Raw genomic sequence first — 13,719 nt, forward strand, 5'->3', positions numbered from 1 at the left:
GTAACTTCTGATATGGTAAGGATACATAAGTCTTGTTGGAAGCCTGATCAAGGACATATAATGTAGTCCTCTGTTATGAAGTGACAATGTAAAATAATAATAATGACCACTTTATTAAAAAAGTTAAGTCATCAAAAAGTGTATTTTGTATTTGGTTGGTTGACGGGTTTTTCGCCTACATGATTCCACTCATGCAGGTTTCATCTCACTGACGGAAGTTGGTGTTCTGCTGGCATTTTTTTGTATTTGCATTTTTCAGTCTTTTGTAGATTTTCATTAGAATCTGCTTAATGCCAAGTTATTGAAACATCAATAAATATTACCTAAATATAGTCTGTTAATAGTTTTCTCATAGTTTCAACCATCTTACCCCAACATACAATTATTACTTGCGACATTATTTTTTAAATATTGATTATAATGACAGGAAATCCTGCATGTGACCCTTACCTCTCCAGACAGTTGGTAGCACTGTCTAACTGTCCCATATGTATTAGAGCATCTGCTTTATACAACATACTCCTGGTGTCCTCTTTGGCAATAGTGGCAGATAACTCTCCACTATGCGACCTTAGCCTCTTCCTCTGTTGTGACCCAGACACAACTGATGGTACATTTAGGGACTGGGCACCATGACTACAAGTCTGTGAACTTAAAATTGACTGGTCTTGTGATTGGTCACTATGGTAACCAGAGAGACCTTGAGATGGAGCATCACACGACAGTACTTTATCACAGACAAGGACACAATCAGTGTACTGCTTGGCCCGGAGTAAGGAGTACTCAGCTTCCTGATACATCTGTAGTACTGAGGGGAGTCTCACCTCACTGCTGCCTCCAGTCTGTACCAATAAAGTCACACATTAAATCACAGAAAAACATTTGTCTGATCAGGTATGTTGTATCTAACAACTTTGATGATTAAGCTGCAGGAATTTATTACTACACTGCGATTTTCTAGCAAATTGTAGATAATTTTAGTCACATCATAACCTTAATTAGCAATTTGATTTCTAAACTTCCCCTTACCTTAAAATTTTCGACGTGGTGCAAGCAACTCAGTACATCAAGGTATCTCTGATAGGCTGCATCAAATCTGAAAACCAGTCAATGTTCAAAGTACTGAACTATGTGATATCTGGGATTTCATCTGTAGCCAGTAGCTGGTGAAATTACTCTCCTACTACAAACTATTTCACTAGCTATTTTCATGAATAAAAGAAGATTACCAGGTAGTATTGAGGCGTTACAAGATTTACTGAAATTAACTGCCTACTTTGTGTTGGATACCTTTACTTCAAATCATATTGTAAACCTGTTAAGGTTGTATAGAGACTGTCAATGATGGTACTGGTCCACCAATAAGAGACTGGAACAACTATAGCAGGAAACATCAGTGGATACTTTTTTTTGTGGTCTTACATTTACATACATTGATACATACTTCTTCAATCAAACAGTTAGTGTAAAGTTGAGTCAGTTAAGGTGTTCACATACAGCACAACAATTTAACAGATAATAATACAGAATAATTGTCAATCAATTCTTTGGCAACCTTCAGTGTCTTAGGGCGATCTACATCCAGACGGTTCATTAGCTGTCAACACATATTTGTGGAGCTGTAGACAGCGCTCAGTCAGTATATACTGGGTCTGGTCACACTAACTTGTGGAGCTGTAGACAGCGCTCAGCCAGTCTATACTGGGCCTGGTCACACTAACTTGTGGAGCTGTAGACAGCACTCAGCCAGTATATACTGGGCCTGGTCACACTTACTTGTGGAGCTGTAGACAGGGCTCAGCCAGTCTATACTGGGCCTGGTCACACTTACTTGTGGAGCTGTACACAGCGCTCAGCCAGTTTATATTGGGCCTGGTCACACTTACTTGTGGAGATGTAGACAGCGCTGAGCCAGTCTATACTTGGCCTGGTCACCCTTACTTGTGGAGCTGTAGACAGCGCTCAGTCAGTATATACTGGGTCTGGTCACTCTAACTTGTGGAGCTGTAGACAGCGCTCAGCCAGTATATACTGGGCCTGGTCACACTAACTTGTGGAGCTGAAGACAGCACTCAGACAGTATATACTGGGCCTGGTCACACTTACTTGTGGAGCTGTAGACAGCGCTGAGCCAGTCTATACTTGGCCTGGTCACACTTACTTGTGGAGCTGTAGACATCACTCAGACAGTCTTTACTGGGCCTGGTCACACTTACTTGTGGAGCTGTAGACATCACTCAGACAGTCTTTACTGGGCCTGGTCACACTTACTTGTGGAGCTGTAGACAGCGCTCAGCCAGTCTATACTGGGTCTGGTCACACTTACTTGTGGAGCTGTAGACAGCGCTCAGCCAGTCTATACTGGGCCTGAAGGAGTGTGATCTGCTGATGACCGGGACATAGACACTGATGCAGCAGAGATGGTCTTTCTTTCCGCTGCTCACTTTCTAAAGCCTTCAAAATATGTAATACTTTCATTTTTTACATGTATTGTCATTTAAATAAATGTGTCTGTATACAAATGACAATCAATTATTTAATCATACTTGATATTGGTTAATAAAATAATTTTATATATGAAATTGCATTCAGTGAGAGTTTATTAGAAAGAAATGATAGGACAGCATTTGCTTTGTGGATGAACAATTTTAAAAGATGTACAGGGAAAAATAAGGGTTGGTTGAAGCATAAACAGTTCCAGTCCTTGGTATTGTATAAAGGCGTAGGATGAAAGAAGATAGAAGAATCTGATACATGTTTTTTTAACGAGGTGAGCGAGGAGACAAACTTACAGTGATGAGGAGATTGAGGGACTCCAGCTCAGGGTCGTGTAGACCGAGACTCTGGTACTCCAGGGACAGACTGTACAGAGGCCAAAGATAGGTGAAATCCAAGGTGAGAGCCTCCTTGTACTTCTCTATAGCACAGTGATGTTTACCCTACAGCAATAGAGTAATGGGTCACAAATCCTCAAACTGATCACAATTATACTATATAGCTGATATTATTTTACTGATCTATAACTCTGTGGTTCAAAATCTAATCTGTTTACATGTATTGAGTTTCACCCTTAACAACAAAGTTGGTTCTTAATTATAAACATCTGACAATATACCTGTTTATTTTATTTTCATAATGTCATAATTACAATTTCATTACATCACTATTATGATGCCTGAACTATCTTATTCATATGTTTGATCTATATCATGTATATTAAAATATTCATTGTGTAAGCCTTATTTTTGCACATATTTTTTTCCAATTCCGAACTAAGTATAATTAACAATCCTGTGAACAGTAGTAACTATACAATATAAACTATTTCAATATACAGCATTTCTATATTTTAAAGTAAATCTGAATCATTTAGGAAGTGAACAGTGGGTACAATTTATTTACCCAGGGTCTCATTTAACTATTTCAGGCATATCTGTGATATAAGTAGTACATTTATTTATGAAATTATGGTATATATCCCTCAAGAGATAAAATGTCACATTTGATCTTTGAAGCCTCGACTGATTACAACCAAAATCTAATCAGGTGTAAAACTTGATGTTACCTTACTATGGAAAAAATATAAATTGAAATGAATCTGTAGAGAGGTTTGTGATACACAAGCTTTTAATTTCAAGAATTGGCAAGTTGGACCTCTACCTAATTCAAATCAGGTTTAGAACTGATGTCAACACATTATCTTGTAACTTTAAACTAAATCAGTTGAACAGTTCATGAAAATGTTATCCCCCCCCCCCCCCCCCCAATTTCATTAAGTGAGGGGCATATAAATACAAACCAATTTGGAGAAGCAAGCCCCTAAAAGGCTAGAATGAAGAGCCCTTAGTTTTACACTGTCTACTGATGTGTTTGAAGCTTGACTACACAGCATAATGGCATCAAGATACTGGCCGCTCTCATACTCCAGGCAAGCTATATAAAAAGACAAACACAATGCATGGGTATTGATATTTCCTTATAATGTGCTGTTAGGTATGATATCTAAGTTTGTTTAACACAACTAAGGGTTATTTAATTTGTTAAGTTTTAATTACTGTGATACACAATCAGTATTCTTTGTCAGATGCTTATTCAGTCGTCATGTGTTTTCATTCCTCCGTGCAATGATGAAGCTGAATTTTGATGACTATTGTACAATTATGGAGTCTATTCATTCATGCAGAAAAAATAGTTTGTCTATATTTCTACGTAACATTTCAGGACAGACCGACAAATGATAAAGCAAGCCTTGAAAGTATTTGTCAAGACTCGCCGTAAACCAACAACAGACCACTAGGTCCATCCCTATTTCATAATTGGTCCTCTCATGTGGCTGAAACAACCTAAAACCAAGTGTCTTTATTTGTGCTTTTTGCTATGGTACATAGATGATGCATTTAGGAATTATTAAGTGAACTTTCAGTTTGATAACACACATATTTTTCAAAATACTTACAAATTTCTCGGATTTTTTTTTAAAGATAACTGGTCGCGATCAAGTACCCTGATAGTTTCTATTTGTTTTCACAAAAAGAGTGGGGTGCACCCTTCTTAGGACATGTGCTCTTATAGGCATACTAGGTCAAATACGGTATGTACATATACCCAGGTACTGAAATTAATATGTTCATTGTAGCGGTTAAATATAATTACATTTTATCAGGAGTCTCATTCTGGTTTTTTCCCACCCTGCAAAATTAGGACTCAATACATTTTCATGAAACTATGTTAGGTTGGTTAACATACAGATACACAAGTGACGGGTTGTCTATAAAAACTTACAGGTGCCAGTGTGCCCGAAACATTTAACATATATTTTGTATGACGGTAAAAAAGGTGTCATTCAAGTCACTTACCTAACATATATTTTGTAAAAGGGTGTCATTGTAGTCACTTACCTAAAATATATAATTGGTATAAAGGTGTCATTCAAGTCACTTACCTAACACATATTTGGTAAAGGTGTCATTCAATTCACTTACCTAAAATATATTTGGTAAAGGTGTCATTCAATTCACTTACCTATACTATATTTGGTAAAGGTGTCATTCAATTCACTTACCTAACATATATTTAGTAAAGGTGTCATTCAATTAACTTACCTTAAATATATTTGGTAAAGGTGTCATTCAATTCACTTACCTAACATATATTTAGTAAAGGTGTCATTCAATTCACCTACCTATACTATATTTGGTAACGGCGTCATTCAATTCACTTACCTTACATATATTTGGTATACAGGTTTCATTCAATTCACTTACCTTACATATATTTGGTATACAGGTGTCATTCAAGTCACTTACCTAACATATATTTGGTATACAGGTGTCATTGAAGTCACTTACCTAAAATATATTTCGTATAAAGGTGTCATGTAAGTCACTTACCTAACATATATTTGGTAAAAGTGTCATTCAATTCACTTACCTAACATATATTTGGTATACAGGTGTCATTCAAATCACTTACCTAACATATATTTGGTATACAGGTGTCATTCAATTCACTTACCTAACATATATTTGGTAAAGGTGTCATTCAAGTCACTTACCTAACATATATTTGGTATACAGGTGTCATTCAAGTCACTTACCTAACATATATTTGGTATACAGGTGTCATTCAAGTCACTTACCTAACATATATTTGGTATAAGGGTGTCATTCAAGTCACTTACCTAACATATATTTGGTATAAGGGTGCAAGTGTGTCCCAATCACTTCCTGTAGGTCAAGTTTACTTTGTTCTCGCTTGTCTGGTATACAGAACATGAACATTCCACGCAGGAGACGCACTTTATCAGCTTGAGATGTTTCAGAGTCTGTGCCACAAGCTGTCTTTGATGTCAACATTAGACTGAATGGGATTTCAAACAATCCTCTGCTCTGGTCTGCCTGATAACATTTACATTACATACAACTAATATTGTCAAACTTGATAAAAGTGGTGAGATAAAAGGCAGTGTTTATCTTAGGATTGTCTGTACTATATACTGTATATCATTGTGGGCTTCTTACTGCAATGCTTATTTCTAGAAACAATAGCCAGTTGTGTCTTAAAATAAAAAGTGTTTCAGGTTTACATACCGAATCTGATCTTACTGATCATAATGTTCTGCTAACTCAAAAGTTTTTGATTCACATTTAAATAAAAAAGAAATATACTAATAACAGGAAATGTCCCAAATCCCATTTTTAAACAAATGTTATCAAGTTTCACCAATTATACTGACATGTTGGGATAAAAAGTAAAACATCCTTTAAACAATATAATTAGTCAGAAAGACATTTTATGTTTATGGTAGACGAATAATATAAAGGTGTACTTGAAAGAAAATATTACCAGGTAAATATACCGACCTCCACAGAGTCCAGAAAATACAGAGGACAAGATGAAAGGCAAGACATTGCCTTGGAGATGTCACCAGTCACTCTCATCAGGACAGACCAGATACAAAACAGCGACACAATGCATGTTAAGTTCACAGGCGATTCTAGAGGAACAACAAAAGATGTGTAAGAATGAGTCTACAAGGACTTTCAGATCAGTGGACCCTTGAGAGTAGGTTTTTTGTATTCCCCAAAATTGCTCAAGAGTTTGAAAAGAAGTGTCAATATGAAACGTGCATTGACCCAGAATTTTCAAGGAAAACTGTTACTGGACATCGGAAAATGCTATATGTCAAGGGTCAAATGAAACCGTTAATACAGCTGTTGTTTGAATAGATATAATTTGCTGACGTATGCTCTCTCTGTCCAGTGTGTATAAAATGGTGAGGATATTCATGGATCACTGGTATACAATAGACTGTCTCATCATTTCAACAGTTTACTTCTGGTCTATCTACATCACATGTACTTTATGAAAAAGAATCCTGATTTTAAATAAATTTTTATCTTGAACTTCAACTATCAGAAAAGACTTCAATATAGACACAAACAGCAGTTATGTCATAGTTATGTCATACCAGATAAAGTGTGTCTCCTGAATATGATGTCAAACAAGGACTCATTATCAGTCTTCAGTGTACATGTAGAATCACTGTCTTCGTCTGATCCAATATGTTTTATAACTGAAAATAAATAAATTACAAGTTAGGCACTCAATTATTATTTTATAGTTAACTCTTAGGTATGGGCAATTTACCAAATCAAATGACTCAAGGTTGGTTTTTCCTGAACATTTCCATTTCATTCACAGTACCACTTCTACCTACCTCTAAGCAAAGTTCTGTGTACATGGTTTCCACAGCTGTCTACCACGCCTGTTGGATGTCCTGCACACCTGAGAGACTGGAGCAACAGGTAGTTATTAAGGACCGTGATCTCTAATGACAAACTACTACTGTCAACTGGAAGACCTGCAACACAAAAAGTATTATACAGTTATATTGGGTCCGACACAAAAAGTATTCTAGTTATATTGGGTCTGACACAAAATGTATTATCCAGTTATATTGGGTCTGACACAAAAAGTATTATACAGTTATATTGGGTCTGACACAAAAAGTATTATACAGTTATATTGGGTCTGACACAAAAAGTATTATACCATTATATTTGGTCTGACACAAAAAGTAGTATACAGTTATATTGGGTCTGTATCTGTTCACCACACATGTTGTCATCCTCCTTTATACAGGTAAACAGGTAAAGATTATCATTACTGTATAAGAAATTTATGCATAAAAATACATGCAAGTAGCTATAGGACACATCATGTTATGTTTTATGTAAATATTACCAATACATGTATATGATTTGTATGTTACAAGTAAGTAGACATTTCAGTTTACTTTTTTTATAAAAAGAATATATAAAAAATATAAAAAATACAATTGCATGTCCTGTGTTCATCTTACTTCCGATTTTGTTGAGTAACGATATGAAAGATTTTTCCGTAGATTTAATAAGACCTTCTTCAAGTACTCCACAATTCTTTTCAATATCCTACAACATATAAAATCAAGTCTTGATGATCAAAACATCAATATAATATATAATGCTCCAGATAAACATAATGTAACACCAGGGACTTGGGCCCATGTAACTCAGTTGATCAAGCAAGCATACCCTCCAATTATTACACTGAAGTTGCATATATGAGCACAAAATCCATGCTTGAGCATGAGAACAGTTTCATGAATACAGGCCCTGAATGGCTTTTGCATTCCTCTTTTGTTACACAGGCATGTTACCTAATTACTACGCTGTCTTATTGGGAAGTTTATAGATCAGAAAAAAATGCTTTATATGTACATGTGTTTTATTTTTTAGTTTATTTAATTGCTATTTTGGGAGTATATCAATTTCACATAGTGAATTCTTCTAGCAAACAGGTAATGAATACAACTTGTGGGTGGGTTGCACATGATGTGTCAGGTCAACGATCTGTGGTGGGAATAGGATTTAGGGCGAATTAACGACCCACATATTGATGTACATGCCAGGTAGACCCCATCAAAAATGAATTTGACTGTATAAATGCTATATCTAGCGTCTGATTCGTGTGGTACTAATAACAACTATCATAAAATGTAAGTTAAATACCAGTAGAAATGTAGAAACAATTTTGTTATTATCAACATTCCACGTGCCAAGAGAAGTCAGTTGAAAATCTGCAAGTTTATGAAGTTCACTCAAACATTTGTCGAATTTTCCAAGAAGTAGATATTCCTGACACGCATGAAACATCGTAGCTGGGCCTAGTGTCATCTCTAAAATTCTGCAAAACTGTTCAATCAATAGAGTCGAGGCATCTTCACAGGACGTCTATAGATCTCCAGCAGCAGAATCATAACAGTCTAACTTCAATTTCCCGCTATGGGACCGCTTAGATGATAGCAAATAAAAATATTTCTTTTTTGGTAAGTTGTATTAAATATTCAGCAAATCAGATAAAATTAAACTCATTTTTAAAATTGAAAGTCACGAATTGAATTGAAAGAGTATCATTGTAATTGACATTTTCTTTAATATGATATTTTAATTTGTTTTTAAACGCGTAAGCGACTGATCGTGCACAGTGTTTACTTTCTGTTAGACTTAAACTTGTCCACAGATTATAGCTGGGATTTTACTGCTGCTTACACTCTGTTTGTCCAAATATGGCTTCGGACAGGGAAAGGTTTAAGATAAGAAATTCTCTTATTTGTTTGCTTAAAGCAGTTGAAGGAAAAGTAACGACCGTGGAACTAAGAAATGAAAGTACAGTTTCTGGATTTGTGGAACATGTGGATGCTTACATGAATGTGACAATGACTGATGTCAGCTTTAGGAACTATAAGGGGAAGGTCTCAAGTTTTGAACAATTCTTCGTACAAGGTATCAATATTAGATTTGTACAAATTCCTGACGAAGTGGATATGAAGAAAGCTATTGAATTCTATGCTAATTTAGACAGAAAAAGAGCAGAAGAAATTAGGGAAGAATTGAGGAACGCAACAATGTTGAAGATGCAAAGAAAAGAAAGAAACTATAAGAAGTCAGAGGAAATGAGAATTAAAAAGCAGATGAAGCTGAGAAAAGAACAACAAAAAGGAGAACAAATTGCCACAATTGATCACACATTAAAGAAAGATAAGAATGGCAGCTAGACTAACTATTACAGAGTGATTTTTGAATATTAAATTTAATGACTATCCGTCAACAAACCTAATGTGCAAGAAAGTGAAAAGGGTTGTAGTTGATAAAGAGGCATCTATTATAACTTTTTCAGTGATCTGAATATGTTACCTATGAAGAGTTTATAGACTTTGCAGGCTGATATTATTAATTTCCAGTTATGGCGAACACAGTGATACTTCTGATGGGCATCTAAAAAACTGCTTCACATGTTCATATTATTGGTTTCAAGCAAAACCAGGTGAAAATAAATATGATTTTGGGTATGTTAAACTTTATATGTTTTTATCTATATAAACTGCATTTTTACACAATAATTATAGTATTGAAGTAGTTTCAGTTGTCACTAGCTAAAATCATACAGGCAACTTCTGCTCCATAGGCTTATAATGGCCATGTTATTACTTGTGGAAAGGTCTAGCCATTACTTTCTAAGAAATGGGAATCAAAATCCAATAAGAATTTATTATAACTATCTTGTTCTTGTCATCAGTCACCAAATTGAATCAGGACAACTGAGGATCCAGGGGTAACCTACATGTGAAATTTCAGAAAAATCACTCTATGATCTTTTTAGCTCACCTGCTCGAAGGGCTAGTGAGTTTATGCTGTGGTGCGGCGTCTGTCGTCAGTCCGTCCGGCATCCGTCAACATTTCCTTTAAACAAATTCTTCTGAAGAATGGAAAGGCCTACAGTCATGATATATGGGTCAATGCTTCTTTGGTAAGAGCACAACAAAGTCTGAGATGAAAATGACCTTGACCTACTTTCAAAGTCACAGGGGTCTAAAGTATCAAATACTTAAAACAACAACTTCTGAAAAACTGGAAGGTATAGAATCATAATATGTGGCAGGTAGCTTCGTTGGTAAGAGCCTATCAAATTTGAGAACGAAAATGACCTTGACTTACTATCAATGTCACAGGGGTCAAAAGTGTCAAATACTTAAAACAATTTCTTCTGAAGAACTGAAAGGTATAGAATCTTAATGTGTGGCTTTAATCTTCGTTGGTAAGAGCCTATCAAAGTTTGTGAATAAAAATGACCTCAACCTACTTTCAAAGTCACAGGGGTCAAATATGTCAAACACTTTTAACAACTTCTTCTGAAGAACTGAAAGGTACAAAATCTTGATATTTGGCTGGTGGCATCTTGGGATGGAGCCTGACAAAGTTTGAGAATGAAAATTACCTTGACCTACTATCAAGGTCACAGGAGTCAAATTTTTCAAACAATTCAAACGACTTCTTCTGGAGAACTGATAGGTATAGAATTATAAAATTTTGCTGATAGCTTCCAGACATGATGCCAGACAAAGTTTGTGAATCAAAATTACCTTGAACCACTTTCAAGGTCACAGGGGTCAAATATGTAAAACACTTCAAACGACTTTTCTGAATAATCGAAATGCATATAAGCATTTTTTGGCTGGTTGCTTCTTGGCATTGAGCCAGACAATTTTTGCGAATGAAAATGACCTCAACCTACTTTCAAGGTCACAGGGGCCAAATATGTCAAACACTTCAAATGACTTCTTCTGAATAATCTAAATGCATAGAATTATAATTTGGCTGGTAACTGTCACAGATGTAGCCCAAAAAAGTTTGCTATTGAAAATTACCTCAACCTACTTTCAAGGTCACAGGGGTCAAATCTAGTAAAAACTGCAAACAGCTTCTTTTGAAGAAGTGAATGGCATGGAGTCGTGATATTTAAAAAGTAGGTTCCTTAGATGGAGCCCAACAAAGATTGCAAATGAAAATGACCTTTACCTACTTCCTATAGCTTTATCTTGCCGTAACCTAATTTGATATAGGGTATCCTTGGCCCAACATGATTCAATGTTGTAGAAACCATGCCCCATCCCAATGGGGACAGGAGAAGGGGATCGAATAAGGTTAGGGTGTTACCGAGAATTACATGTGATTCAAGAAAATCAGAGAATGAGAAATCAAGATTTTATCGGGGGAAGTGAGGAAATTATGCTCTTGACAAGTAAAATGTAATTCAAATCTGATGGTAACTTGTGACCTTTACCTTTAGGTGAGTGGCCCAGAAACACCACGTAGCACACGTACCACTTGGTAATGGAAAAGGTAAATACATTTATGCAAGTACATTTAACATTTTGACGTGAAACAAGAGGCCCAGAGGGCCTGTATCGCTCACCTGGATATCTAAGCAATCATGGCAAAACATTCTCCAAATGAGATCCAAGGGAATATGCCAGACCCCAAAGGCCAAACCTTGTAGCATATCTGTATTAGATTTTTCATGCCCAGCAATTTTATGTATGGTTATGGGGTGGGAATCTCAACTGTTTCCAAGCTGTGACTCAGAAACTAGGTACCTAGGGTTGTGGCCAGACCCCAGGATCAATTCTAATATCATGACTGCATTTGTCTCTTTTTGCCCAGCATTTGTATATATAGTTTTGGGGTGGGGATCTCAACCGTTTCAAAGTTAAGACACAGGGGTTGAGTCTGCAAGGGTGGGGCAGACCCTGGGGTCAATTCTAATATCATGACTGCATTCGTCTCTTTATGCCTAACAATTGTATATATAGTTTTGGGGTGGGGATCTTAACCATTTAGAAGTTATGACCCAGGGATTGAATCTCCAATGATGGGGCAGTCACCAAGGCCATCCTGGAAGCATATGTGCATTCATCTCTTTATACTCAGCAATTGTAGATATGGTTATAGGGTGGGGATCACAACTGTTTCCAAGCTGTGACTAAGAAACTAGGTCCCTAGGGGTTCGGTCAGACCCCAGGGTCTATTCTAATATAATGACTGCATTCATCTCTTTATGCCCAGCATTTGTATATATAGTTTTGGGGTGGGAATCTCAACCGTTTTAAAGTTATGGCCTAGGGACTATGTCTCCAAGGGTGGGGCCAGACCCTAGGGCTATCCTCAAAGCAAATGTGCATTCTTCTCTTTATACTCAATCTGATTAAAATCATCTGTTACATGGCTCCGCCTGAACATGTGAATGTGCCGCAGTCAGGGTCACGTTCAAGTGACCTTTAGATGAACCAATCAGAGGCTCGCTGGCAAAAGTTTGCCAGCGAATTGGAATATCATGGTTGATAGATAAATAGCAAGGGGTATCGAACAGATTAGTTTTCCAAAACAAATATGGCAGCGGGAACTGACGTTTCTACGACGCCAAGGAAAACATCCCCATTGGGTAGAAATTGCGTAGGCAACACCACCATACAGTCTTTCTATTCTAATAAAGCTTCGAATATCTTTTTACTGTTCGGGTTTCAGACGATCAATCTCAAATAACTTTAGAACTTTCGCATCATTCTCATCGATGTCCGCCATATTTGTTACAACTCTGAGCGCCCTTTTGAAAGAAGGTCTCTGATTGGTCAAAATTTAACGAGTATTTATAAATATAAAAGTCACCTGAACATGACCCTGACCGCGGCACACTCAGATGTTCAGGCGTAGTACGAAGTTAACGAAGCCATGTAACATATGATTTTAATCAGATTGCTTTATACTCAGCAATTGTATATATGGTTATATGGTGGGTATCTCAACCATTTCCAAGAAATACTCTTTTTTTGGCCCCAACCCTTAGCCCGGGGGATCAACCCCACCATTTGTACAATTTTGAATCCCTGCCTCCAATGAATGCTTCCGACCAAATATGATCGATATCCATGGCATAGTTATACAGAGGAAGTCGTTTATAGCAATATAGCCAAATTGCCCCCTCTTGGCTCCGCCCTCAGCCCCCTGGGGGTTTAGCCCCACCATTTGTACAATTTTGAATCCCCACCACCTAGGGAAGTTTCCAGTCAAATATGGTTGATATAAATCTCTTAGTTCCAGAGAAGAAGCCGCTTAAAGCAATATAGCCAATTAACCCTTTTTGGCCCTGCCCCTCAGCCACCTGGGGGGGTCAGCCACACCATTTGTACAATTTTGAATCCTTGCCTCCCATGAATGCTTTTTATTAAATATGATTGATATCCAGTGCATAGTTCTACAGAAGAAGTCGTTTGTAGCAATATTGCCAAATTGTCCCCTTTTGGCCCCGCCCCTCAGCCCACTGGGGGGTCAGCCCAACCAT

General features: G+C 36.9%; 2 protein-coding genes across 4 annotated transcripts in view; one reads left to right on the plus strand and one right to left on the minus strand.

The window, feature by feature from the left end:
* The window catches only part of LOC110449835, a 45,315-nt gene extending 36,486 nt beyond the window's left edge, over positions 1-8,829 (minus strand). For all 3 annotated transcript variants that reach the window (XM_021496963.1, XM_021496965.1, XM_021496964.1), the window contains exons 1-11: positions 8,553-8,829; positions 7,865-7,952; positions 7,220-7,363; positions 6,971-7,075; positions 6,363-6,496; positions 5,681-5,897; positions 3,800-3,933; positions 2,793-2,939; positions 2,327-2,454; positions 1,030-1,096; positions 451-842 (exon numbers count right to left, since the gene is read on the minus strand). In XM_021496963.1, coding sequence (XP_021352638.1) covers positions 451-842; positions 1,030-1,096; positions 2,327-2,454; positions 2,793-2,939; positions 3,800-3,933; positions 5,681-5,897; positions 6,363-6,496; positions 6,971-7,075; positions 7,220-7,363; positions 7,865-7,952; positions 8,553-8,717 — 1,721 coding nt within the window. In that variant the 5' untranslated portion in view covers positions 8,718-8,829. The remainder of the gene's footprint in view (positions 1-450; positions 843-1,029; positions 1,097-2,326; positions 2,455-2,792; positions 2,940-3,799; positions 3,934-5,680; positions 5,898-6,362; positions 6,497-6,970; positions 7,076-7,219; positions 7,364-7,864; positions 7,953-8,552) is intronic.
* Positions 8,830-9,000: 171 nt separating this feature from the next.
* On the plus strand, positions 9,001-9,907 carry LOC110449848 (U7 snRNA-associated Sm-like protein LSm10). Its single transcript, XM_021496974.1, has one exon. The coding sequence runs from the start codon at positions 9,110-9,112 to the stop codon at positions 9,596-9,598; it is 489 nt and encodes a 162-aa protein (XP_021352649.1). The 5' UTR covers positions 9,001-9,109; the 3' UTR covers positions 9,599-9,907.
* Positions 9,908-13,719: the final 3,812 nt, after the last annotated feature.

Source organism: Mizuhopecten yessoensis, unplaced genomic scaffold (assembly GCF_002113885.1).
Source record: "Mizuhopecten yessoensis strain PY_sf001 unplaced genomic scaffold, ASM211388v2 scaffold4823, whole genome shotgun sequence".
Taxonomy (NCBI): domain Eukaryota; kingdom Metazoa; phylum Mollusca; class Bivalvia; order Pectinida; family Pectinidae; genus Mizuhopecten; species Mizuhopecten yessoensis.

Bases quoted from the DNA above. Each gene is read 5' to 3' on its own strand.
- LOC110449848 (XM_021496974.1), top strand. From the start codon at position 9,110: ATGGCTTCGGACAGGGAAAGGTTTAAGATAAGAAATTCTCTTATTTGT.